Here is a 27,659-nt window from a genome sequence, read left to right on the forward strand (position 1 = left end):
GTGCCTGTGAGAGGAAGGAGCCAAAGCTGCCCCCCTCCCCCAGCCCCGACTCAATTCCCTGCTCCCGAAGGGGGTTTATTCCATTTTCCATGGTCCACACGCTGGCTCAGCTCATGTTTCAAACATTAACATCCCAGTCAGGTCGGTGCTGTTACTATCCCCATTGTATATATAGATGGGGGCTCAAGCTCAATGCAGCCCCAGCCTCTGCAGAGTGGACGTTCAGTAAACGTGAATATCCCCAGCAATGGCGCCATGAGTGAATACCAGAGCTGCTGGGGCTGCAATGGCCTCTGTGCAGGAAACACAGGACACAAGCAAGTTGAAGGAAGGGACTTTTGCCAAGGAGAGACCAGCATTAGAAGAACCCACAAGAGCTGGTGAAGCACTCAAGGAGAAGCACCAGCAGGAAGCTATGGGGCACAATGGTGATGGCACGGAGAAGCTACCAGAAGGGGAAGGGGAGGAGGGAATACACACCTGGCCTCACTTTCCTCCCATCCTCCAGTCTCCTGATGAGATGGGATCGTTCCCTTGGCCGCCTTCATGGGCAGGAACTGGAGTGGCTCACTTCACTCAGCCCCACCGCTGGCCACTCTTCGTGAGAGGAAGTACGTAAACAAAAACAAATTTTGGGGGGACTGGAGGGAACAAATGCTGGGATTGGCCAGTCACTCCTCTCTGTTGGGAGCAGGCTCTGTGCAGGCCCCACAGCAGCATCCAAGTCCCTGCCTTCTCAGCACCCAGATTCCTGTCTGGCATCCAGGAAGAATCAGGTCACACGGATGGATTGAAAGATGATCAATGCAGAAGACTTTATTGAGCAGTGAAAGTGGCTCTCAGTGGAAGGGGAGCTGAAAAGGGGATGGTGCAGGAAGAAGGTGATCTTTCCCTGAAGCCACGCCATCTGAAGTTAATCGCGTCTGTCTATCCATAGTCTCTGACGCTCAGTTGCTTCTCTGCTTGGGTGCTTGTGATCTCCGCCAGTCAGCCGTTTGTGACGCTCCGCGGGACGCTCCGCGGAGCTGAAGTCTTTTTATGGGCACAGGATAGGGGCATGGCAGGCCAAAAAGGCAACATTTGGGCAGAAAAACAGGGTCAGCTGTTTTCACTTAGGGCCGAGGTTCCAGGCTTAAGGTGGGGTTTAACCAGGAGCCTGACCATTCTGTGTCACTGCTAGTGCTCTCTCATGGCCAAACCCTGCTGGGAGCCTCAGGGAAAAGGGCCCAGGAATGTGTGTGCAGGAGGCAGCCTCCCAGTGCACAAAGCATGGGAGAGAGGAACCAGAGGGCTGGATGGAGAATAACCAGCACATGGCTGGTCTCTCTGCTTCTAATCCATCTCTCTCCAGCCATCCCCCCAGTGTAGCCAAGGTAAGGGGGCTTCAGAAGGAGCCCCCCACCTCCCGCTAAGCAGTTCCCACAACTGCAGTTTCCAACCTCCTCTCTCCCCAGCACCTGGTGACATCATTCCAAAAGACAAATCTGGCCATATCCCCCCGCCAGTGAAACCTCTTCAGTGAGTCCTTTGTCCTGCTGTCTGCCTTCGCAGGACAGTGGCCATCCTTTGGGCCTGGCCACTCCTCAGCTCATTTCCTGCTCACTGCCCCAGGCCAAGGGCAGACTTGGCTGATCCCTGGGTCCCTCAGGCCTCTGCTCCCAGGTTACCTCTCCCAGTCCCCTCCCTGATCCAAAAGGGCACTTCCATTCCTTGGTCCCCCATGTCAGCTTCATTTTCTTCATCCCTGTCTGATATTATCTGTTTCTTTTCTTCCCACCCACTACATAAGCTTCATTTTAGTAGCCACTGCATCCCCGCAACTAGAGCACAATACCTACTTGTTTCTTCAAGCATCAGGAGGTATCAGGATATATTTAAGGTATTTAAAGCTGGATGGGATCCGCAACGAGGGAGTTGGAGAGGGAGAAGAGGTGCAAGGGCTGAGCCCTGGGCCCCCTCATGAGTCAGACGTTGATGAGATGAGGAGGAACCGGGCAAGAAGGCAGAAGGGGTCCCTGAGATGGCAGGAGAGTCAAGGGGTCTGGGCTCCTGACAGACAAGGAAAGATTTCCAAGGAGCAGAGATTGATCACTTGGGTCAAATACTGTCTGCCTGTAGAAGTGAGATGGGGACTGAAGCTGAATTTAGCTGTATGGAGTTTCATAGAGACCTGGTCAAAAGACAGGTTGAGTAGAGTAGGGGGCACAAGTGGTGAGCGCATGAGAAAATGGGAGAAGACAAATTGGAGACCTGAATATGCTGTTCTCCAGGTGTTTTTGCTGTACGAGTAGCTGAGAAATCTGACAGCGCCTAGAGGAAGAATTGTGAGCAAGGTTTCTATTGTTGTTAATTGTGGTGAAATACACATAACTTTTTTTTTTTTTTTTTTTTTTTGAGATGGAGTTTCACTCTTCTCTCCCAGGCTAGAGTGCAATGGTGCGATCTCGGCTCACTGCAACCTCTACCTCCCAGGTTGAAACAATTCTCCTGCCTCAGCCTACTAAGTAGCTGGGATTACAGGTGCCTGCCACCACACCCGGCTAATTTTTGTATTTTTAGTAGGGACGGGGTTTCGCCATGTTGGCCAGGCTGATCTCGAATTCCTGACCTCAGGTGACCCACCCGCCTCAGCCTCCCACAACATTTTTATCATCTTTTTGTAGTTGTTGCTTTTTTGGTGTTTGTTTAAAAATTCTCATCTTGACCATTATTAACCGTGTAGTTCAGTGGCATTAAGTAATTTCACATTGTTGTACAACCATCACCACGATCCATCGCAGAACTTTTTTTTTTTTTTTTTGGACAGGGTCTCACTCTGTCACCCGGGCTGGAGTGCAGTGGCACAGGTCATGGCTCACTGCAGCCTCGAATTTCTGGACTCACAGTCTTCCCGCCTCAGCCTCCTGAGTAGCTGGGACTACAGTTGCATGCCACCACGCCAAGCTCATTTTCATAGAGACAGGGTCTCACTACGTTGCCCAGGCTAGTCTCGAACTCCTGAGCTCAAGCAATCCACGCACCTTGGCTTCCCAAAGTTTTGGGATTACAGGCGTGAGCTGTCATGCCTGGCCTAGAACTCTTCATTTCAAAAAACTGAAACGCTGCACCCTTTAAACACTGACTCCCCATTCCCTCTTCTAGCTTCTGGCAACCAACACCCTACTTTCCATCTCTATGAATCCTACTACTCTAGGTACCTCATGTACGGGAAACACACAGAATTTGTCCTTTTGTGACTGGTTTATTTCACTTAGTTTAAGAGACAAGGAATCCTTGTCCTCAAGGATCATCCAGGTTGCAGCACCTGTCAGAATTTCCTTCCTTTTTCAAGTTGAATATTCCATTGGAGACCACTTTTTTGTTTTTGTTTTTGTTTTTGTTTTTGTTTGAGATGAAGTCTCGCTCTGTCACCCAGGCTGGAGTGCAGTGGCGCGACCTCGGCTCACTGCAACCTCTGCCTCCCGGGTTCAAGCAATTCTCCTGTCTCAGCCTCCTGAGTAGCTGGGACTACAGGCATGTGCCACCACTCCAGGCTAATTTTTGTATTTTTGGTAGAGATGGGGTTTCACCATGTTGGCCAGGCTGGTCTCGAACTCCTGACCTCAGGTGATCCACCCACCTCCGCCCCGCAAAGTGTTGGGATTATAGGTGTGAGCCACTGCGCCCAGGCTGTAGACCACATTTTGTTTATCTGTTCCACGTTTTGGACACCTAGGTTGTTTCCACTTTTGGCTATTATGAACAAGGAACACAGCTGTACAAATATCCGTTTGAGACTCTGTTTTCAATTCTTTGGGGGAGACACCCACAAGTGGACTTGCTGGATCAGATGGTAATTCTATGTTCCATGTTTTGAGTCACTGTCACACTGTATCCCATAGCAGTTGGACCCCTGTGCACTCTCCTCATCTCTCCACATTTTCACCAACACTAATTTCTGGGTTTTTGATAGCAGTTGTCCTAATGGGTGTGAGGTTGTTCAGCACATGGGAGGAGCCTCAGTGTGTCTATATGCAAACACGAAAGATCCAGGAGCCACAGAAATGGAGGCTGAAGGAAAGAGACAGAAGACTCGCTGAAGCAATGTCCTTGAGCCAGGAGAGATGCTAAGATCCCGTGCAGAGGAGGAACCATCCTCAGACCCAGTCACGGCAAAGGCCAGGGTTGTGGGCCTCACAGGGTGAGGGAGATGTGGTGAGGCAAGCATGAAGCATTCCCTTATGTTTGTTTTATTTTCTCAGTGAAATAGACAGCAAGGTAACCAACTGAAGGTAAGGGTGGGGTGAGGACAGAGGTTTGGGGATAAAGGAGAACACATGAAATAGTCCGTCTAGAAGAGCAAGGTAAGGCATGGTGGCTCATCCCTATAATCCCAACACTTTGGGAAGCCAAGGTGGGAGGATCACTTGAGCCCAGGAGTTTCAGGCTGCAGTGAACTGTGATTATGCTCCTGCCCTCCAGCCTGGGTCACTGAGTGATACTCAGTCTCAAACAAAAACCTCAATTAATCCTTTTATTTAAAAGATAAAATAGGCTGGGTGCAGTGACTCAGGCCTGTAATCCCAGCACTTTGGGAGGCCGAGGTGGGTGCATCACCTGTCAGGAGTCCGAGACCAGCCTGGCCAACATGGCCAGTTGTATTTTCTCTACTAAAAATACAAAAATTAGCTGGGCATGGTGGCATGCGCCTATAATCCCAGCTACTTGGGAGGCTGAGGCAGGAGAATCGCTTGAACCCGGGAGGCAGAGCTTGTGGCGAGCTGAGATCACACCACTGCACTCCATCCTGGGCGACAGAGCAAGACTCCATCTCAAAAAAATAAATAAATAAATAAAATTAAAAGATAAATAGAAAGAGTGGGAGACTGAATGAATGGGAGCTGGTAGGCTGGATAACCAATAGTTGTCTTTGCCCCTGCAAAGACATTGATGTCTGAATTCCTGCCACCTGGCCAAAACACTGAGACAAGGAGAGTGTCCTGGATTATCTGGGTGGTCCGTTGTGATTACAGGTGTCCCTATAATTGGGAGGCAGAGGGAGATCTGACTACTGAAGAGACTCCATTGCTATCTCTGAAGACGGACAAAGGGGCCATAAGCCAAGGAATGCAGGTGCCACTGGAAGCTGAAGGCAAGGAACCAGATTCTCCCCTAAAGCCTCCAAAAACAAATTCCCCATTTGAGCCTAGCAGGCCTGGCGACACCTTGCTTTTATACTTCTGACTCCTAGAGCTGTAGGAGAATGCAATTGTATTGTTTTAAGTCACTGAGTTTGTGTGGTTTGTTATAGCAGCAATAGGAACTAATATATCGGGTAGGGGACCTGTTGTCACTGCTGGGCAGCACCAAGGACCCCCATAAAATTTATTCTTTTTTTCCGTCCTCCAGGCTGGAGTGCAGTGGCGAGATCTCAGCTCACAGCAACCTCCGCCTCCTGGGCTCAAGCAATCCTCCCACTGAAGCCTCATGGGTAGTTGGGACTCCACGTGCATGCCACCACACCCAGCTAGTTTCTGTATTTTTTTCGTGGAGATGAGGTTTCACCATGTTGCCCAGGCCAGTCTTGAACTCCTGAGCTCAAGCAATCCACCCACCTCAGCCTCCTAAAGTGCTGAGATTACAGGCGTAAGCCACCGTGCCCGGCCACGTCTAATGATCATGAAATGAAAATGCGACCAGCCAGCATGGTGGAATGCCATCATCGTGCCCCATCCAGGTGCAGAGGTGCAGGTGTGGCACAAACAGAGTGCTGGGTTCAACCAGAACGAGAACAAACCAGGAGAAAGTGTTGTAGGTGCGCACAAGGGAGAAAATGTAACCAAGAGCTGCAGGTGTCAGTGAGGGAGAAAGACAGGAGGAAGTAGGGGTGGGGGAAAGTGGGATGCTTGAAATTGACATTAGGGTGCAGTTATCAATAATACCAGGGTCTAAGGCATTGGCCTGCCTACATCCCGAAGGCCACATCCGCCTCCTGCCCGTTCTTTTACGTCCTGTGCACAGCTGTTTTCACACTACAACAGCACAGTTGAGTGGTTGCTGCAGAAGCTGTAAGACCTGCCAAGTGTGAAATATTTATTCTGGTCAGGCACAATGGCTCATGCCTGCAATCCCAGCACTTTAGGAGGCCAAGGCCGGTGGATCACTTGAGCCCTGGAGTTCGAGACAAGCCTGGGCAACACAGGGAAACCCCCTCCCCTCCAAAAAAATAAAAATAAATAAATAATTTAGCTGGGCATAGTGGTCCATGCCTGTAGTCCCAGCTACTCAAGAGGCTGAGACAGGAAGTCAGGGCTGCAGTGAGTCACGATCATACTTCAGCTTGGGTGACAGAGTGAGACCTTGTCTCAAAAATCACATTTGCTCCCTGGCTCTTTATGGAATAAGTGTGGGGAGCCCTGGTCAAGGGTTGAGTGACTGAGACAGGCTGGAGGACAGGACCACGGAGGAGAAGAGGGTGAGGAGCCAGGAGGCAGGGCGTTCCATCAATCACAGATCCTGCAATCACCAAGAACGAAAATGGTCCCACTGAGGGAGTCACAGGAGCTGGAGCGACGATGGTGACCCAGGGGATCAGTGGAACCAAGACACAGGCCAAGGTCTCTCTCCCCTCCAAGGCTTTATTTTAATTAATTAATTTTATTTATTTATTCGGAGATGGACTCTCTCACTCTGTCACCCAGGCTGGAGTGCAGTGGCCCGATCTCAGCTCACTGCAACCTCTGTCTCCTCAATACAAGTGATTCTCATGCCTCAGCCTCCTGACTAGCTGGGATTATAGACGCATACCATCATGCCCGGCTAATTTTTTATATTTTTAGTAGAGATGGGGTTTCATCATGTCAGCCAGGCTAAGGCCTTTAAACTCAGAACTCCTTTGGCCTGACAGTTCCCTGCAATCCTTTGTTCTAGAAAACTGCTGCTCATCCCTCAGGAGGAGGTCAGAGGTCATCTCTAGAACCCTGTTCTGACCTCCTACCTGGACCCAGGGATGTTCTCTGTGCCCCCAAAGCCCTGTACCGGTCTGAGCATCCCAGGGGCACCCACTCTCCCCGAGTGGGGTCCCCAGGAGGGCAGAGCCTGGCTTCCTAGGCTGCTAGGGATCTGCAGAGACCCCACCCCAGTCCTGAGAGGAGGCCCAGGAGACCCGGGGGACGAGGGCATGAGACCAGGGCACACTTGGAACCCAGCCAGCTGTGCGGTCCTGAGCAGGAAGTTCTCTTATTGTTCACAGGCTTGAGGGGGCGGCTGTAACAGGGGACCCTCTGTGGTCCAGTCACAACAGGGGCTGGCCAGACCCCAGGGACCATGACGCCATCTCCCCTTACACAGGGGTGGCAGACAAGCAGGACCACGGACAAACCCAAGCCCAGACCCCAGGTAGAGCCAGGGGTCGACATGAAAAACAAACAGGTTTATTGATAAGCGGGAATGCTGTCCAGCATACAGTGCAAACTCTCATTGTCTCAGGATCAACACACGCAAGGGAACTGAGGCTCCACAGTCTCCAAATTCATCGCTTCCTGGCTCTGCCCAGTGATGCCCAGGAAGCCCGAGGTTCTCCCAGGACTGTCCACCAGGGGGCAGGTGCACTCCATCGCGTTCTCGTGTGGGTCCAATGTGGGCAGAAACCTGGCCAGCCTTGGCAGTCTGACTTTCTTAAGAGACAGGGTTTCACTCTGTTGCCCAAGCCGGAGTGTAGTGGCGCGATCATAGCTCACTGCAGCCTCAAACTTCTGGGCTCCAGTGAACCTCCCTTCAGCCTCCTGATTAGCTGGGATTACAGGTGTACGTCACTGCAGCCAGCCAGTCTGACATCTTGATTCCAAGGTGGAAAACCCTTCTTGTCTCCATGGTAATGGCTGGGCTCTCCCACCCTCCAATAGTTCAGCTGCCAAGCTCAAGTCCAGTGGAATTTATCAACAATTTATCACCCTGCCCCCACTCTTCTAGGTAAGTTCATGCCTTCTCCTTTATCCCCATGCACCTGAGACTGAGCCAGCCTTTCCAAGAGCCCCTCAACTTGCTTACTCCCAGAATCCAGGCAAGGCTACACGGGTTCCCCCTCTGCAGGGCCCTGGGCATGTTTTGGGGAGAGGAGGGGGAAGGCTGACTCTAACAGGGAGGAATCCCAGCTTCACTGGCTTCAAGGCAGGCCATTCAACTTGCCGACCTTGGCTACACACACCCACAACACGCAACACAGACACAGACACAAGACTGGCACTTGGGATCACACTGGCCATGTACCAAAGTGGCGAGGCAGCCCGCTTGGGGCCAGGGAATTGAGGGTGGGGAGTGGGGAAGAAGAACCCACCCCTCAGGAGGGAGGAGGAGGGTCTAGGCTGAGGTAGGAGGAGAGAGATGGTTACGAGGACTCAGTCATCTCTAGCTCCTGAAATTCCCTGAAAGGAGATGGTGTGGCCTAGGACACCACACCAGGCAGCAAGAAAGGAGGGGCGGGGCTGCAGGCACACCGGAGTGAAGGCGGAGGGTGCAGATGGGAGGTGGGGGGTTGGATGTGGCTGGCAGAGTTTGGCTTTGTTTGTCATTGGCTTGTTGGCCGGCGTGGTACTTACCGTTTTAGAAAACTGGCAGATTTCCAGTTAGAAGTGCATTATCTTGCCCAGGCCACAGCACTGAATACGGTGGCCTGCCTGGGCCCTCTGGGCATCTGACTTTCACACCATGGTACAAAAGGACAAGTTAGCATTTGGAGGTGGTGCTTTCTTCTTCTTTTTTTTTTTTTTTTTTTTTTGAGACACACTCGCTCTGTCTCCCAGGCTGGAGTACGGTGACACGATCTCAGCTCCCTGTAACCTCCGCCTCCAGGGTTCAAACGATTTTCCTGCCTCAGCCTTCTGAGTAGCTGGGACTATAGGTGCCTGCCACCACGCCCGGCTAATTTCTGTATTTTTAGTAGAGATGGGGTTTTACCATGTTGGCCAGGCTGGTCTTGAACTCCTAACCTCAGGTGATCCACCCACCTCGGCCTCCCAAAGTGCTGGGATCATAGGCGTGAGCCACCACACCCGGCCTGAGGTGATGCTTTCCAGGCCTCCTGAGCTAACCTGAAGGACCCCTACAGCCTACAGGGCTGCCACCTCCTCCCTGCACAGAGCCCTGGGACTGTCCTGCAGTCTCAGCCTCAGGCTGAAGCACTGTCCCGTCTTCATGGGTGACTCAGGCAGCATCCCTCCTGAAAGCCCCTCTGCAGAGAAGGATGCTGGGTTTTCTGGAAGCCAGAGCTGGGTCAGAGCCCAGGGGAGACATAAACAAACAAAAATCCTGAGGGCTCCAGAAGCCAAAGCTCGCAGGTCCAGCTGGGCGGGGCAGGCCACAGTGAGTCAGGGACTTGCCCCAGCGTGCCCCGAACGTCCGTGCCCAGCTAGCCTTCCGAGAGGGACACACCGTGGCAGCACAGGCTTTCCACAACTCACTGCCTCTGCTCTCGGTCTGCAAGTCAGAAGGAGGCTGCAGCTGTGGAGGGCACTCAAGGAACTTGGCCCAGAAAGAGCCATAGAGTCCTAGTGGTGGGGACCTGGAAGGACCAGGGCCCCTTCACAGGGTCATACTGCCAGGGCTCAGCCCGCCTTGGCTACGACACAGCCCATACCAGCCTGGTTAACTGGGCTTCATCCCAGCATCGGGCACGCCAAGGGGCAGGGGCTTCTCTTCAGTGCTCCCCAGCAGGGTCTCTGGCGTCTCCAGCTGTGACCGAAAGGCGCATTCCTCCTTGGAGAAGGGGACCTGCTCGTCCTTCGGGGAACCCGAGGGGCTGGCATCTGTGTCCCCCATCGTGGAGCTGGCTTGAGAGGAGCACTGTGAGCTGTGGTCAGAGCTGCTACAGACATTCACGATGCAGGTGACATTGACCTGGGTCCCATGGCCACCAGGGGAAGAATCTGCTAAGCACAAGATGGGGTGGGGATCAGTCCAGGGGTCCGGGAGTGGGGCCCTGAGACCCCTGCCCAAGATGCAGATTCAGACACATGGGAAAGAGCACTGGGCCAGGAGCCAAGAGATCGAGATTCTAGCCCAGCTCTGCTGTGTGACCTTGGGCAAGTCACTTAACCTGCATGTGCCTCATTATCTGCTGAATAAGAATAGCATCACCGGCCGGGTGCGGTGGCTCACACCTGTAATCCCAGCACTTTGGGAGGCCGAGACGGGCGGATCACGAGGTCAGGAGATCAAGACCATCCTGGCTAACACAGTGAAACCCCGTATCTACTAAAAAATACAAAAAATTAGCCGGGCGAGGTGGCGGGCGCCTGTAGTCCCAGCTACTCGGGAGGCTGAGGCAGGAGAATGGCGTGAACCCAGGAGGCAGAGCTTGCAGGGAGGTGACATCCGGCCATTGCCTTCCAGCCTGGGCGACAGAGCGAGACTCCGTCTCAAAAAAAAAAAAAAAAAGAATAGCATCACCACCTACCCAGCCCCAATCACCCCAGAGATGGGAGGAGCCAATGATATAAAACAGATATCTACTTGGGAGGCCAAGTTTGTAGGATTGCTTGAGCCCAGGAGTTCAAGACCAGACTGGGCAACATAGTGAGACCCTGTCTCTTCTGTCTTTTTTTTTTTTTTTTTTTTTGAGACAGGGTCTCAAAAGAGTGCGGTGTCACTCTCTCAACTCACTGTGACCTCTGCCTCCAGGCCTCAAGTGATCCTCCCATCTCAGCCTCCTGAATAGTTGGGACTACAGGCCACCGCACCCGGCTAATTTTTTTGTAGGGACGGGGTTTTGCCAGGTTGCCTGGGTTGGTCTCGAACACCTGACCTCAAGGAATCTGCCTGCCTTGGCCTCCCAAAGTGCTGAGATTACAGGTGTGAGCCACCATGCTTGGCCTCAAACTTAACTCTTGATTCTACTCCCATGTCCCATCCAACCCGCTCCTCCTCATCACTGTTCTCATTGCTGCCATCCACCCAGCTGCTTGGGCCCGGAGCCTCGGACCCGTCTTTCTCTCATATCACACACCCGTCCGTCATTCCTGCCTTGTCTCCCTTCAAAAGATGACATCTGGGCCAGGCACGGTGGCTCACGCCTGTAATCCCAGCACTTTGGGAGGCCAAGGCAGGTAGATCACCTGAGGTCAGGAGTTTGAGACCAGCCTGGCCAACATGGTGAAACCCCGTCTCTACTCAAAATACAAAAAAAATAATTAGCTGGGTATGGTGGCAGGTGCCTATAATCCCAGCTAGTCGGGAGGCTGAGGCAGGAGAATCACTTGAACCCAGGGTGTGGAGGTTGCAGTGAGCCGAAATCACGCCACTTCACCCCAGCCTGGGCGAAAGAGCAAAACTCCATCTCAAAAACAAAAACAAAAGATGACTTCTGCAAGGGTCACCGGCCCTGCTGCTGCATGGTGCAGTGAGCTATGGAAGCCTCCACCCACTCCCATCTGGATGGCTGTGAACAGGCTTCGACCCCACCCCCCTGAAATCTGATTCCCATCAGCAGCCAGAGCTGGCCCTTGAACTTGGCAGATCACCTCCTTGGGGGCTCAAAAACCCACAGTCCTCCCCACAGCCTACCAGGCCCTGTCTGATCCGAAGCCTGCCTTCTCCCGCCCCTTCTCCTGCGGCTCCAAGACCTTGATGGGGCTCCTTCCAGCCACACTCCCCCCTGCTACAGCCCCTTGAGCCCTTCAGGTCCCCTGGGCTTTTGCACAGGCTGCTCCCTCAGCCTAGAGAGCCCTTCTCTAGTGCTCAGGTCTTAGCTCAAAGGCCACATCCTCCACGAAGCGCCCCCCGCCCCCTGGCCTCCCTCTCTAGGGACATTTACTTCCCATCCTATCCACCACTCTCTGGGTCCCTCCCCATTTCTGTGATCTCCAGGGCCCCCAGCTCCTGGGGTCACCAACCAGACTCTCAGCCCAGGAGGGTACGGACTTTTTTTTTTTTTTTTTTTTTAATAGAGATAGGGGTCTTGCTATGTTGCCCAGGCTAGTCTTGAACTCCAGGGCTCAAGTGATCCTCCTGCCTTGGCCTCCTGAAGTACTGAGATTACAGGCATGAGCCACCTTGCCTGGCCAGACCAGGAACATTTTGATCGTTCCCTGCTGTGTTCCTACTGCCTGTAACAGGGACAAGTCTACGGGGTTTTTTGTTGTTGTTGTTGGTGGTGGTGGTGGTGGTGGTGATGTTTTTAAGTGAATTTGATTACCAACATTTAAAATTCAGGCATTTACATTTAAAAATCTGGATTTATGGCTTCCCTTGGGAGCCAGATGCAGGAGATTCGGACAAGGCGAGCCCAAGGTTTGCCTCACCTTCCCGCCCAGCCTCTGCGGGCGGCTGAGTTTTCTAACTGGTCGGGGAGACACAGGATGGTGGGTTTGCTGAGATGAATGTGAGGGGACTGGCATACAGTAGCCCCCTCAGGAAATGAACATTGCTGCTACTGTTGCTGCAGAGGCCTGCTGAGTGCCCTCACCCCAGCCTGGTTCCCCCTAACTCTAACTACTAGGGCAGCCGGGAGGCGGATGGAGCTGGCAGCCTGCTGTGCTCAAAACAGCCTCCGAGCAGAGGGTGGGGGAGGAGGGCTGAAATCACAGGGCCGGAAGGAAATTTCCACCCTGAGCCTCCACGGCACCCAAATGTCACCCAAAGTCACCATGGCCTTTGCACATCGAGCATGAGACATTGCGGGGGTGGATGGGGGACCACGAAGGGGCACAACCCTGGGGTTTACAGGTTCCCACAGTGGAGGGAGGTGTTAGGGGTGGGAGGGAGAGATGTAGAGGGCAGAGGCCAGGGAAATGGGTTGGGGGACTCGGGAGAAGGAGCACAGAGCAGAAGGGGCAGAGGTGAGAAGGGAAGGCAGACATGGTCAGGGCTCCACTCTGGGCCAAGGAGGGAGCCACACCAGGTGTAGCAAAGAAATCCGAAAGAGGGGTCGGGTGTGTTGGTTCACGCCTGTAATCCCAGCCCTTTGGGAGGCCGAGGCAGATGGATCACCTCAGGTCAGGATTTCGAGACCAGTCTGGCCAACATGGTGAAATCCCATCTCTACTAAAAGTACAAAAATTAGCCAGGTGTGATGGCACATGCCTGTAATCCCAGCTACTCAGGAGGCTGAGGTGGGAGGATCACTTGAACCTGGGAGGCGGAGGCTGCAGTGAGCAGAGAAGTAAGCCAAGACTGCGCCACTTAACTCCAGCCTGGGTGACAGAGCGAGACTCCATTTCAAACAAACAAACAAAAAAATCAGAAAGACGAATCCAAGAACTGGGCAAGACTCCGAGTTTATCATCAGAGCACACTCATTTAACAATGTTTAGGGTCCCTGCTCTCTTCCAGGCACTGACCCAGGTCCTCCCACAGGGAGTTCTCAGGCTGGAGTGAGGGGCACTGATGGGACGTCCCACCGAGGACGCTGGGGGCTATGATGGGGCAAACAGAAATGGGCAAGGCAGCTCCTGTGGGCAGCTGGGGACAGGTAGGAACAGGTGTTGCAGGCAGGGGTGGCATGAGCGCAGGCAGGAGGCAGGGGCGCAGCAAGCTGGGGAGAGCCGGGGGTGAGTGAGGCTGTGTGGTGGGGGCTGCAGCCATCAGTCCCACCTGGAGGCGGCCCAGAGGCAGCCTGATCCTGGTCTGGTGCCCAGCTGAGCACAATGTCACTCATCTCTCACCAGCCCTGGCAAGGAGGCGCCATAGCTCATCTCTAGGTGAAAAAACCAAGGCTTGGCAGAGTTAAGCATCCCGCCCAAATTCTTATGGCACCAGAGTGGCCGGGCAGGGATCTGAGACTGACCCAAGTTCATGGCCATTCCCTGAATTCTCAGTGGCTGGAGCTGCCAGGTAAGAGGGAGAGAGGCACAGGCCAGCAGACCCCGTACAGGGGCCCCTCCAGTGTGGGCCCTAGAGACGCCAGCCAGGAGTGACATCTGTCATAGACCAGGTCCAGGGCAAAATGCAGCCTGCATTAATGGGACACGATCCCCACAGTCCCAGCGTCTCAGACCCAAAGAGACCCAGCAACAAGCTGCAGTAAGTGGAGCCCATTCCTCTGCCAACCCCAGGGCTGAGGAGCCTGACAGCCTAGCGGTGAGTCTGGCTCTTCTGTTTACTAGCCGTGAGCCCTTGAAGAAGCTGTTTAACCTCCCTGGGGCTCAGTTTCCTCATCTGTAAAATGGGATAACAACAATAACTATCTCTCAGCGTTGACGTGCAGGTCAATTTGATGTATGTAAAGTGCCCAGTTTAGCGCTGCTGTACCATAGCCTTCCGTAAGTAGAAGCGATTGTTGTGATTAGTTATTAGTAGCTGGGCTGTGTTGGGCCTGCGGATACAGGGATGAACAAGGTGATCCAGGCTCACCAGGTGTCCCACAAACTGGTGAGGGAGACAGGAGGAAAAAACAGTGTACACGCAGCCTGACAGTCCTGTCAAAGGGAGGCCAGTGCGTGGTGAGCCCAGAAGAGCAGCCGGTCCAGCTGGGGGGGTGGTGGGGATGGGGTTTCGGGAAAACTCCTCTCCCAGATACTGGGGACTTGGACAAGCTGGGGTTGTCCCACAGAAGGAAGGATGTTCAGGTGATAGGCCCAGCACGGGCAAAGGCGGGAGGGAACTTGGGTTCAGCAAACCAAAGGAAGTTTCCTGTGGCTCAGGCCTCGTCCCACTCTGCGGGGAGGCTCAGGAGGAGATGGCTAAGACAGAAACCAGGTGAGAAAGACCAAGGAGGGTCGGGATGCAGCCAGGTGTGCTCCCACCTCTTACCTGAGCTCCCGGTGCTGGCCCGGGCCTCCCCAGCCCCACTGGCCTTCTCCGCGCCTGGTGCCTGTGGCTGGTTCCGAGTAGGCGCCCTTCTGTCCAACGCGCTGGCCGAGCTCTCCAGGGAGCTGCTGCTGGAGCTCGGCACTGTGGTCAGCAGGTGCTGTTGCTCAGGGCCCTGTGCACCCCGGGCCTTATCGGCAGGCAAGTGAGGCTGGATGGGCGGGAGGTGGCAAGGGAGAGCAGTCAGCCCGCCAGCCAACCCTTCTTCCCCTCCTCCTTCCCACCGCCATCCGCACCTCTTGCCATCAGCACTTCTCAGTTTACATGACGCTTCTGCCCACCCTTGCACGTTCTTTGCACACACGGCACTTTTTGGGAGGTGTGATTCTCCGTGGTTTCTGTGTTTCTGTTATTCGCACCCAGCTGCTCTATTAGAGCGAGTGTCCTATGAGGGCAGAGACCACCTGGCCCTGTTCACCAAATAGTCTTAGAGGTGGGGCAGGATTTTCCTCCTTATTTTGCATAAGAGAATAGAAGGAATTCACCCCATCTGCACAGGGAGACATGGCCCAGCCTAGCAACCAAGAGTGTGGACTAAACCCAGACCACGCAGTGCAAATCATGACTCTACCACTCACTTGCTGTGTGACCTTGGACAAGTTACTTAACCTCTCTGTGCCTCTTTTTTGTTTGTTTGTTTAATCTATAAAGGGAGAATAATAACCTACCTCATAAGGTTGTTGTGAGGATTAGATGGCTGAATATTTGTAAAGTGCTTAAAACAATGCCTATTACATAGTAAACTCCATACAAGAGATTGTTAAATCAGAAGTAGGCAAATGACTGCCCAGGGACCCAGTCCAGCCTGCCGCTAAGAACGGTTTTCACTTTTATTTTTTTGAGACCGGGTCTTACCCTGTTGCTCAGGCAGGAGAGCAGTGGCACAATCATAGCTAACTATAGCCCTCAATTTTCCAGGCTTAAGTGATCCTCCTGCCTCAACCTCCTGAGTAGCTGACACCACAGGCACGTGCCACTTCCCCTGGCTAACTTTTTTGTTATCGATTGTTTGTAGAGACAGGGTTGTGCTATGTTGCCCAGGCTGGTCTTATACTCCTGGGCTCGAGCCAACCTCCTCCCTTGGCCTCCCCAAGTGCTGGGATAACAGGCGTGCACCACTACACCCTAGTGGTTTTCATGTTTTAAATGGCTGGAAAAAAATGTTTAAGAATAATTTGTGGCCAGGCGTGGTGGCTCATGCCTGTAATCCCAGCACTTTGGGAGGCCGAGGCAGGCAGATCACCTGAGGTCAGGAGTTGGAGACCAGCCTGACCAACATGGCGAAACCCCATCTCTACTAAAAATACAAAATTAGCTGGCATGGTGGCACATGCCTGTAATCCCAGCTACTCAGGAGGCTGAGGCAGGAGAATCGCTTGAACCTGGGAGGCAAAGGTTGTGGTAAGGCAAGATCGAGCCATTGCACTCCAGGCTGGGCAACAAGAATGAAACTCCATCTCACAAAAAGAGAATAATTTGCGACACATGGAATGATGGGAAGTTCAAGAAGTTCAAGTTTGGGTATCCAGTAGCACAATTAGATCAGAATACAGCACTCTCAGTGGGGTGTGTGCTGTCTATGCAGGTAGCTGCTTTCCTGTCACAGAGGCAGGTTTGAGTCGCTGTCACTGAGACCATACAGTCCACAAAGCCTGAAATTCCTACCATCTGGCCCTTTACAGAGAAAAAGTGCAGACCCTCGTGCTCAGTCGAGCACTCCGGGGCAGACAGCGCTCACATCTGAGACCCTCTGCTGCACTGCCTCAGCCTCTTGTTCCAGAGTCCGCCCACAGGCTGCTCTGCAACTTCCCCTGGTGTCTTCTTTCCATAGAATAATAATAATAATATTAGCTGACATTTGAGTGCCACCCAATGCCATGCACTCTACCTAAGTCCCTCCCGACACTATCTATATTGATTCTTCCAACAGCCCAGTGTTATCCTTGCTTTGTGGAAACTGAAGCAGAGAGAGGTTGAGTTACCTGCCCAAGGTCACGGTTAGGACATACTATGGCTGGGCTAAATCCCGTAGTGCCTTCCCTGGGTGTCTGGGGTTTCAGCTCTGGAGGCTCAAGGCAAGGTCCCCATTTCCAGAAACCCACACTGGAGTAAGGCAGGAAATTCCTCTCCCAGGCTGCTGTCTGTTCCCACTGACTGGCCAGCACTCACGCCCTTGCCTTGGAGTTCTGGGCGACTGCTGATCGCAGAAAAAAAGAGATGGCAGGGGCCACGTTCCTAACAGCTGCCCTGGCCCCCGGCCTGCCTAGGATGAAAACAAGGGTCCCAGGCAGAAGGAGGGTAGAGATGAGTGAAGGGCTGATAGAGCTCGCCAGCACTGCAGCCGGAGGTGAGCGCAGGGGTGGAGTGAGCAGCGCAGGTGCCACAGCCCCACCAGGAAAGGCTGAGACCTCCTGCCTCCTTCCAGAGGGAGCTACAATTCCAGATGTGGTCTGAGAATAGCTGCGAGTACCGGGGTCCTCTCTGTCCAGTCACTGCAGCCCCCGGCTCCCATGGCTTCTCGGACACCTGAGCGCCACCTGCACCCTCAATTCCCCGAGGCCAGCCCACAGCCTCTCACTCAGGACCGGAGGGATCCTGTGCAAGCCGTCCCCAAGAGGCCACAGAGGCCCAGAGAGAGTGGGTGCTGTGCTCAGCATCACACAGCTGGCCCGTGGCAGGAGCAGGACAAGCCCAGACCAGCTGCCCCAGGAACGCCCGCACCCTCCCTGGGCTGGGTCCCCCAGTTTTGGAGAGACGGAGCGCATTGCAAGTTCATGCTGAACCTCCGCCCAGGTGGTCTGACGCTGGTCACTGACCACGACCACCCCCCAGCCCTGCTCTGAGCCTGGAAGGGGAGGAGAAGCAATCAAGTGTCACTCCTCACAAAACCCCACAGAAGGGGTTTTTCTGGCCTGTGCCCCACCCCCTCTGCTGGCGGCTACAGCCACGCAGAACAAAAACCCCCAAAGGTCACGGCTACCTCCCTCCTCCCAAGCCACAAGTCGCAAAGTTCAAGCAGCCCCAGGTGGTGCAGAAGCAGGCTGAGTCCTGTTCCTTGGGCTGGGAGCCCAGTAGGACCGAGTACTGAGGAGCCTCATTCAAAACACGGGATCCCGGGGCCGGGCGCGGTGGCTCACGCCTGTAATCCCAGCACTTTGGGAGGCTGAGGCAGGCGAATCACGAGGTCAGGAGATCGAGACCATCCTGGCTACCACGGTGAAACCCCGTCTCTACTAAAAATAAAAAAAAAATTAGCTGGGCGAGGTGGTGCGTGCCTGTAGTCCCAGCTACTAGGGAAGCTGAGGCAGGAGAATGGCGTGAGCCCGGGAGGCGGAGCTTGCAGTGAGCCAAGATTGCGCCACTGCACTCCAGCCTGGGCGACAGAGGGAGAATCTGTCTCAAAAAAAAAAAAAAAAAAAAAACACACACACACACAGGATCCCAACCAGCCAGCCAGTCAGCCAGCACCCTCAGCTCCCAGCCCCTCCCGGCCCAGCCCCGCTGGGCAGAAGCAGAGACCCAGCAGAGCCAAAGGCCAGGTCCTCCAGGTTCCTGCTGGGTCCGTCTGTTTGTGTGTTCACAAGGCTCACACACCTGTATCTACAGGCATGAGGGTGTGAAGCGTGCACACGTGTGTCTATGTTAGGGGGCATGTGTGCATATCTGTGAGTGAGGTAGTGAGTGTGTGTGCTGGAGCGGCGAGGACAGACACTCCTAGGTTTGTGTTCCAGGCTGCTCTCATTAGCTACGCCACACTGGGAAAGTTACTAACTTCTCTGGGCCCACAATTCCTGGGCCATATAATGGGGGGCAAGAATCATACTGCCTGCGTGTGGCAGCATGGCTGTGAGAATAAAGAACGCTGGGCACAGTGCCTGGCATCCATTCAACACCTGATAAATGTTCGTGCCTGTTATCAGATATGGGCCCGTGCATGAGTGTGTCCGTGGGGGTGATTGTGGGTAAGCTCACATGTTGGTGTTTTGTTTTGCTTTGTTTTGTTTTTAAGATGGAGTCTCGCTCTGTTGTCCAGGCTGGAGTGCAGTGGCGCGATCTCGGCTCACTGCAAGTTCCACCTCCCAGGTTCACGACATTCTCCTGCCTTAGCCTCCCAAGTAGCTGGGACTACAGACGCCTGCCACCATGTCTGGCTAACTTTTTGTATTTTTAGTAGAGATGGGGTTTCACCGTGTCAGCCAGGATGGTCTCGATCTCCCAACCTTGTGATCTGCCCGCCTCGGCCTCCCAAAGTGCTGGGATTACAGGCGTGAGACACCGCGCCCGGCCACAAGTTGTTGTTTTCTAAACAAAGGGACGCCAATGTCTCCCATGCCCTGGGCGTTCTTTCTGTGGTAGGAGGAGCAGGTGGGTGCTGAGTCTACACTCTAAGCCCAGCAGCCCAGCTCAAGAGGACTCTCCACTGGCCTCTTAGCAGGAGTAGCTGCTGGTTGAGGAGTAGCGTGGGACACGGCCATAAACCTGATTGCAACCTGGGCTATGCCACTCAGCTAATGATCTAATCCTACAGGAGAAATGGAACTTCCCTGAGTCTCAGTTTCCTCCTCTGTAAAATGGGGCTGATGATGCTCCCTGCCCCACAGGGATGTGTGGGGACTCAGTCACAAAAAGCCTGGCAGGGCTCAGCCCGGGCTGTGCTGGGACAAGCTCAGGCCTGTGCAGATTTCTTCCCAACTCCATATTCAAGAAGGTCTTGGGAGTTTGAAATTGGCTACAGTGGGAGTGTTTATACCACAGGAATTAGCAAACATCACAAATCAGGGTTTGGGGTTTTTTTTCCCTGCTAGACACACCACTGGGGTACTCAACAAATACTTGAGTCACTCACATTCAGTGAACACTGAAAGCAACAGTGAAAGGAAAGGGGCCAAGTGTAGTGGCTCACACCTATCAGCCCAGCACTTTGGGAGACCAAAGTGCACAGATCACTTGATTTCAGGAGTTCAAGACCAGCCTGGCCAACATGGCAAAACCCTGTCTCTACTAAAAATATAAAAATTAGCCAGGTGTGGTGGTGCACACCCGTAGTCCCAGCTACTCAGGAGGCTGAGGTGGGATGACCACTCGAACCCAGGAGGCAGAGGCTGCAGTGAGCCAAGAGGGTGCCACTGCACTCCAGCCTGGGCGACATAGCTGAAAAAAAGAAACAAAAAAGAAAGAAAGAAAAGGAAAGAAAGAAAAGAAAAGAAAGAAGAGAAGAGAAGAGAAACGAAACGAAATGAAAAGAAAAGGAAAAGGGAAGCAGAAGCTGCTGGGCCACACCCAGGACATCTTCAGGGCACAGAGGATTGGGAAATGCTTGGTGAGGAAAGGGAAGGCGACAGCTGGGCTGCTATGGAAGAGCTTGGGGGAGACACCTGCTCTACACATGCCACCAGGTGGCAACCATCAGTGTCACTGAATTGAAGCTGGAGAAAAGGAGCAGTGAAACTCACTCGCCGGGGAATGAGAAAGTTTCCTCCCCACTGAAATACTATAGAGCAGGGCAAAGAGCACTGAGATGGGAGTCCAGAGACGACACATTGCAGTGTGACCTTGAGTAACTCAGTTTTCCTCCCTGCCCTATCTCTTTTCTTGTCACCAAAATCAGGGGATGAAATCAGTCTATCTGATTCCGAACACCTGGTGTAAACTTCAGGTATTGGGCGCCCCAGGGCTGAGCTGTTCCCTCCAGCAGTAGTTCTCCACTGGGGGTGTTTTGGGCCCCCAGGGGACACTTGGCAATGTCTGGAGAATTTTTGGTTGTCACCACCGGAGTGGGAATGTGGCTGGCATGTAAGTAAACAAAGGCCAAAGATGCTGCTGAGTAGCACGGGACAGCCCCCACAAATAAGATATTTTATTTATTTTAATTTAATTTTTTTTTTTTTTGAGATAGAGTCTTGCTCTATTGCCCAGGCTTGAGGGCAATGGCATGATCTCAACTCATTGCAACCTTCGCCTCCCAGGTTTAACGGACTCTCCTGCCTCAGCCTCCCAAGTAGCTGAGACTACAGGCACACACCACCACGCCCGACTGATTTTTGTGTTTTTAGTAGAGATGGGGTTTTACCATGGTGGCCAGACTGGTCTTGAACCCCTGACCTCAAGTGATCCATCCACCTCGGCCTCCCAAAGTGCTGGGATTACAGGCATGAGTCACCATGCCCAGCCAAGATCTTTTTAAAAAATATTTATTTTATTTTACGTTGTTTAGGGATAGGGTCTCACTGTGTTTCCCAGGCTGGTCTTGAACTCCTAGACTCAAGCAATCCTCCCACCTTGGCTTCCCTTAAGTAAGATGTTGTCTCAAATGTCCATGAGGTTGAGAAACTCTTTCTCTACCTGCCCCTGAGGTCGAGAAAACTCATCGGACTCTGTTTTCTCATCTGTTAAATTGGGTAAAAAACCTGCCCTGTCTACCAGGTGCAAGGCTGTGACAGACCCACGTTCTGGCTCACCCCATACCCACTTCCGACCCCCCTCCCTTGTCCTTCTCCTCCATAGAGACTGGAAAAGCAAAGCACCCTCTTCCCCAGCTTCCCTTGCAGCTATGGGTGCTCATGTGACACAGTCTGGTCAGTGAGATGAAAGAAGTCTACCCAGGGCTTCTGGGAAGGTGTCTGATTTACTGATAAGGGTGTCATGGCTGGCCTGGCCACCTGCCCCTTCTTCCCACCTCAAACTTAGAGGTGACATATGAAGTGATGATCACCATCTTATGACATGAGGCCACAAACAAGAGAACAAGAGTCAACACACTAAAGATGACAGAGCCTGGGGTCCTGCTGGCACCATGCAAGGGGACAGTGCAGGCCATTCCAGCAGACACTAACCCTTTGACTTCTTACAATGCAAGAAAAATAAAGCCCTTTTTTCTAAAGTCACCTGTAGGTTTGGGGTTACTTGCAGCCAAACACCTTCCTGATAGAGAATGAATGAAATACTATGATATGACACTGTTGGTCTGTCACTAACAGAAAGCCTTCACAGGCCCTACTTTATAAAACAGATCAAAGGTGAGTTGCTTTGGGAGGACCCAGGGCCCAGCCCCCCAACCTCTACCTCAAACCCGAGAGATGACCACTTCCCCCACGCCCAAGGGCCCTCTGTGGGACACCAGGCTACCCCAGAATTCAGTCTGAAAACCACTGCTCTCTAGGGCCGGGTGCGGTGGCTCACGCCTGTAATCCCAGCACTTTGGAGGCTGAGGCGGGTGGACCACGAGGTCAGGAGATCGAGACCATCCTGGCGAACATGGTGAAACCCCGTCTGTACTAAAAATACAAAAAAATTAGCTGGGCAAGGTGGCGGGTGCCTGTAGTCTCAGCTACTTGGGAGGCGAGACAGGAGAATGGCGTGAGCCCAGGAGGCGGAGCTTGCAGTGAGCGGAGATCTCACCACTGCGCTTCTGCCTGAGTGACAAAGCGAGACTCCGCCTCAAAAAAAAAAAAAAAAGAAAAAGAAAAAGAAAACCACTGCCCTCTGAGAAAGCGCTCTGTAAACACAATGGAGGCAATGAGAAACATCACTGTCAGCTGACCAAATGGCACCACCCTGCAAGCTGGATCCAGCAGACACAACTCCCATTTCATGGTAAGGAAGTAGCCAGAGAGAAATTTCACATCTGCCCAAGGTTGCGCTGTGGGTCCACGACCACGTGCCTGCCATGAACGCCACGAAGGCCTCTGTTCTCTGCCGGGACATTTCACACTCACAGCCTCGGTTAGCCCATGGAGGGCTGCCTGACTCCCCGGCCTTTCCTCCACCTCCCAGAGCTCTGCACACCTCCTGACACTGGACAGATGATGACAGAATTCACTGCTTCCTCTGTGACAGCCCAGCCCGCCAGGAAGGAGACCCAGGGAAGAGGGGGAGAGGGCAGTGGAGACACTCACCACCTTGGCTTCTCTCTGCAGGCACAAGGGCTTCTCTATAAAGAAGAGAGGGGACAAGTAAGGGAGAGTGACTTCCTCAAGCACATCCATCCTAAGTAGGAGGGCAGTGTGGGGCCCAATAGAAACAGCAGAGAGGCGCAGCCTGCAGGGAGCAATTGCCTACCAGACAAGGTCCACAGAAGCCCCACCCAACTCTACCTGCCACCACCCCAACCATTCTCCAGTCCCCCATCTGTGCCATCCACGCCTCCACTGAGGATGCGCGTCCTTCCCTGCACAGACTCCGCCCATCGAGATCTTACCCACCTCAGAGACCAGCTGCTGCAGGAAGCCCGAATCCCCCAGGCTTCCTGGATAGGAATCCCGAATCCCCCAGGCTTCCTGGATAGGAATCCCGAATCCCCCAGGCTTCCTGGATAGGAATCCCGAATCCCCCAGGCTTCCTGGATAGGAATCCCGAATCCCCCAGGCTTCCTGGATAGGAATCCTGAACTCCTACCCTTTGGAAAACCCTGATCACCTCTTGCCTTTTAGTAATTAAGTTAGCAGAGGTGCCTTCCACTCCGGGTCCTAAGCTCCTACAGAACAAGGACCCCCATAGCCAGTTCTGTCTGACCCCTAAGGCTGTGCGCGGTGCTGGACTCACAGGAGGCACCCCTCAAAAGCTTCCTGAACAAGTGGATGAAGAAAGGAAGGACAGACTCTTACTTTTCAACTGGGTCATGATGACACAGTTCACCACTCCTATTATTAGTAGACCCAAGGCTGTCACGCCCACAATTAGTCCTAGAAAGAAAAGAGAAGCTCAGACAGCCACAGAAAACAAACTCAAATGTACCAGGGGCCAGCCAGGCAAGCCAGGGACCCAAGGTGCTTCAGGTCATTGCAAGTGAGGGGCGAGTCTAGGCCGGAGGTTCTCAAATCCAATTATAAAGCAATCACGTCTGTGGGCCTCATTCAGCCTCAGGGCCACCAGTTTGAGACCTCTGGCCTGAAGCAGTTCTAGCCCCAGAATGGAAGCCCCGGAGGTGATCTGGCCCAGCCCACTGTCTTCTCAGCCTAATGGGCTCATCAGAAACAGCAGCAAGGAGACCATCTGCATATTCAGGTGAATTGCTGACGCCATCTCTCCCCTATCCAGGGATTTTGTTTTGTTTTGAGATAGGGCCTCACTCATCGCCCAGGCTGGAGTGCAGTGGCATGATCATAGCTCAATGCAGCCTCAAATTCCAGGCCTCATGTGATCCTCCCACCTCAGCCTCCTGAGTAGCTGGGACAACAGGCACCATCCCACCCAACTAATTTTTTAATTTGTTTATAGAGATGGAGTCTCACTATGTTACCCAGGCTGATCTCGAACTCTTAGTCAAGCAATCCTCCTGCCTCCTTGGCCTCCCGAAGCACTGGGATTACAGGCGAGAGCCACTGCATCCGGCCCACCCACTTAGGGCTTTTGATTGATAGCACCAGGTGTGGGGAGAAAGCAGTCCCACTGCCACCTGTATCCCAGGACGGGGCACAGGGTCCGGCCCACCGTGGGCTCTCAGTAAAACTATGGGAGCGGGAGAAAGACAGACAGAAAGACAGGCAGACAGAAGGAGTGAATGAATGAGCCTTCTTGTGACTTACCAACTGGAAGAACGATGTCGCCAGTGCTCCCTTCAGCTGGGGGGCTGGGGCCCACCGGGAGCAGGAAGGAGGTGCCCGGAGCAGTGCTGGGTGCTGGAGTTGGCTGCGTGTGCTGGGATCGTGTGGACACTGGCTGGGGTAAGTGTACTGGCCCTGGGACCATGCTCCGGGTGGGGGACGTGGACGTGCAGACTGCATCCATGCTTGCATTCCCAGGGACGGCCACCACGTTACAGCTGGAGGAGGAGGACGCTTGGTCAGTAGGCAGCAGAGGACGGAGTGGCTGCGGTGGTTGGGATCATTCACGGGTCCCAGCAGGCAGGATAGGAGAGTGACGACGTGTGCCCTCTCTGAGGACCACCCCATCCTGTACCTCCCCCACCTCCCCGTGCACCCACCCAGTCCTGCCTTCCAGGGCAAGGTCCTGCCCACCATGCTATTTATCCTGGGACCTACCCTCAGATAAAACAATCTGGACAATGGTGGCTGGTGAGCTACTCTGTGTCCTGGACCCACAGTCACCCAGGGACAGCCCCTCCCTGCTCCTCCAGAACCAAAGGACTCAGCTACTCACATCTGGTGGGGCCTGCAAATATCCGTGGATGAAGTCGTGTTGGAGAATGTCCCCGGGGCGCAAGGCTTGCACACCACGTCAGATGTTTCGGTTCCTTCAGGGAACAATCCGAACTTGTCAACCACTCAAACATTCTGCGGAACAGCTGGGCCTTGGCACTAGATCCCTAGGAGTAGTCTGAGGAGCCCAAGAACCTCTGTCTGTACCTCCATCCCTTAAACACACACATACACACACAGATGCCTGTACACACATGCACACAATTGGGCTGTAGTTATGTGAGTTCATCTTCTTGTACCATCACATAACTTTCCTAGCTTAGGGCTCGGTCTGATCCATCTCTGGGTCCTCTGGTTCCAGTACATAAGACGTGCCTAATAAGGAGTGCTGGCAGGAAGAATAAAAGGTGGACAGGTGGACAGATGGATGGGTAGCAAGCACCTGGCCACCACTAACGGTGTTCCCAGCTGGACTACTTAATGGGTTGATGCCCGTGACACTGCAGGGATGTCTACAAACGAGAGGCCCAAGGGCATCCCCAAGGACCTGAGCCCCACCCCATACCTGGTCTGGCTACGCCGAAGCCCGGGCGGCACTTGCGCAGCGGCGCGCACAGCCGGCACCCCTCCTGCTTGGTCAGCGCGCAGTACCAGCCGGGCCTGCAGGTGCAGATGCGGTTCTGTTCCCGAGTACAGGCTTGAGTTTCCACCTGGTCTAGAGCAGCGAGAGGGCAGCACACGGTCACGCCTGACTCCGCCACACCCACGCTGCCCTCCCAGCCAGCCCAGTACTCCCAGACAGCTCTGATCTCCAGGAGGCTGATGGACCGCCTCAGCATGGGGTACACACAACACTGGGTAGAGTCCCTGAGCAGGACCTGCAGTCCCGCTGCTCCCTGCAGTCCCGCTCCTCCCCCGCAGTCCCGCTCCTCCCCCGCAATCCCGCTCCTCCCCCGCAGTCCCGCTCCTCCCCCGCAGTCCCGCAATCCCGCTCCTCCCCCGCAATCCCGCTCCTCCCCCGCAGTCCCGCTCCTCCCCCGCAGTCCCGCAATCCCGCTCCTCCCCCGCAATCCCGCTCCTCCCCCGCAATCCCGCTCCTCCCGGCAGTTTCCCTCCTTCCAGCAGTCCTGCTCCTCGCAGCACAAGCATGCGCGCCACTCTCCCACGCACCACCTCCTCAACCCTCACGTGGGCACAGTTCTCCCACCGCCTGCCCCGTGGGGCTGTGAAGAGGCTTTGGTGAGACAGAGGAGGAAAACGCCAGTGGTAAGGGTAAACAGTTGCACCTGTGCCACTTCCAACAACCAGCCTGGGGTAACTCCAGACAGCTGGAAGCCAAAGAGGCTGGCATAGCCGGGGGGATGTTGGAGGCAGGGGTGTGAGGGCCCCCCCTTTCTCTGAACCTACTCACCAGAGCTACAGCGGGAGCCGCAGCTCAAGCACTCGGGAACCCAGTTCCAGAGCTGGGTGTATGTGCTGTCCTCACAGGAGTCACACACGGTGTCTGAGGTCTTGGTACAGAAAACTTTTGCATGTTGGCCTGAGGAAGCAAGGGCCAGAGGTCTCAGCCCGGCGGGGCTTCTGCCAGGACCTTGGGCTCATCCACTGTCCCCACAAAGTCCAGAGTTCTAAAGCCCAGGCGGGAAGGCTATTCTGTGGAGTTCCAATTCCTCAGAATCATCTCCCATCTAGTATTGTACCAGCTATCACGCCATTTCTGAACCCCTTCTGCTCAAAAATAGATTCCTCTCTGCTCTGTCCAGATGCTTGAACCTCCACCTCTGGAGACCTATTATCAGTCAATCACACTTTAGTAAGAACTAGCTTGCCAGTTTCTTCCTTCTTGATAGATGGCTAACATTCTCCAGCTAGGGGCATGAATGACAGAGGGAACAGGTAGTAAGAATGTAGTCCCTGGTATCCTATCAAGGACAAGGGCATGGGCCTGGAGAGCAGGTATGCCAGGGATGGGGAACACCGATGGAAACCTTTAAAAAAAGGTTGACTCGGTAACTTTTTTTTTGAGACAGAATCTCGCTCTGTGGCCCACGCTAGAGTGCAGTGGCATAATCTCGGCTCACTGCAACCTCTGCCTCTCAGGTTCAAGCAATTCTCCTGCCTTGGCCTCCCAAGTAGCTGAGATTACTGGCGCCTGCCACTATGCCCAGCTATTTTTTGTATTTTTAGTAGAGACGGGGTTTCACCATGTTGGCCAAGCTGGTCTTAAATTCCTAGCCTCAGGTGATCCACACACCTCGGCCTCTCTAGTAACTTCTTAAAGAGATCCTTCCAGTTAATAAAAGAAAGAAGAGAGTCACTTTCCCTGGGGTGTCTTAAAATGGCTAGGGATGGTGACAGGTACTTATATGCCACCTACATCTCAAGGTAACAGCTCAAAGCCCTCCATTGGCTCCCAGACAGAATAAAATCTAAACTCCTTACCATGGTCCCTGCTCACTCCTTCCTCCTCCTCCCCAACCGTACTTGCCTTCGCTCATCCTGGGCCACACACGCTGGCCTTGCTATTTCTCCAGCTCACCAAACAGGCTCTGACTTCAAGCCTTCGCACATGCTGTTGCTTCCTCCTGGCACACTGTTCCCTGTACACGTGCATGACCTGCTCCCTCACCTCCTGCAGGCCTCTGCCCAAATGTCACCTCCGCAGAGAGACCTTCCCAGACCACCCTGTGTAGAACAGGATGTCCTGCTCTGTCTCCCCCAGCCTACCTGACCTTGTCTTTCTACAGCACTTAGACAGGACCACACATCTCCTCATTTATC

General features: G+C 53.8%; 1 protein-coding gene across 2 annotated transcripts in view; it reads right to left on the bottom strand.

The window, feature by feature from the left end:
• Nucleotides 1-7,390: 7,390 nt before the first annotated feature.
• The window catches only part of TNFRSF1B (TNF receptor superfamily member 1B), a 43,170-nt gene continuing 22,901 nt past the window's right edge, over nt 7,391-27,659 (bottom strand). Inside the window, exons 3-10 of one of the 2 annotated variants that reach the window (XM_007980506.3) lie at nt 26,290-26,418; nt 25,444-25,593; nt 24,880-24,973; nt 24,306-24,541; nt 23,385-23,462; nt 22,677-22,711; nt 14,725-14,932; nt 7,391-9,902 (exon numbers count right to left, since the gene is read on the bottom strand). In XM_007980506.3, the coding sequence (XP_007978697.2) occupies nt 9,622-9,902; nt 14,725-14,932; nt 22,677-22,711; nt 23,385-23,462; nt 24,306-24,541; nt 24,880-24,973; nt 25,444-25,593; nt 26,290-26,418 (1,211 nt within the window). In that variant the 3' untranslated portion in view covers nt 7,391-9,621. Of the gene's footprint in view, nt 9,906-14,724; nt 14,933-22,676; nt 22,712-23,384; nt 23,463-24,305; nt 24,542-24,879; nt 24,974-25,443; nt 25,594-26,289; nt 26,419-27,659 lie in introns of both variants that reach the window. The other variant, XM_007980504.3, reaches the window with a different exon arrangement.

The sequence above is a fragment of the Chlorocebus sabaeus genome, chromosome 20 (assembly GCF_047675955.1).
Source record: "Chlorocebus sabaeus isolate Y175 chromosome 20, mChlSab1.0.hap1, whole genome shotgun sequence".
Classification (NCBI taxonomy): domain Eukaryota; kingdom Metazoa; phylum Chordata; class Mammalia; order Primates; family Cercopithecidae; genus Chlorocebus; species Chlorocebus sabaeus.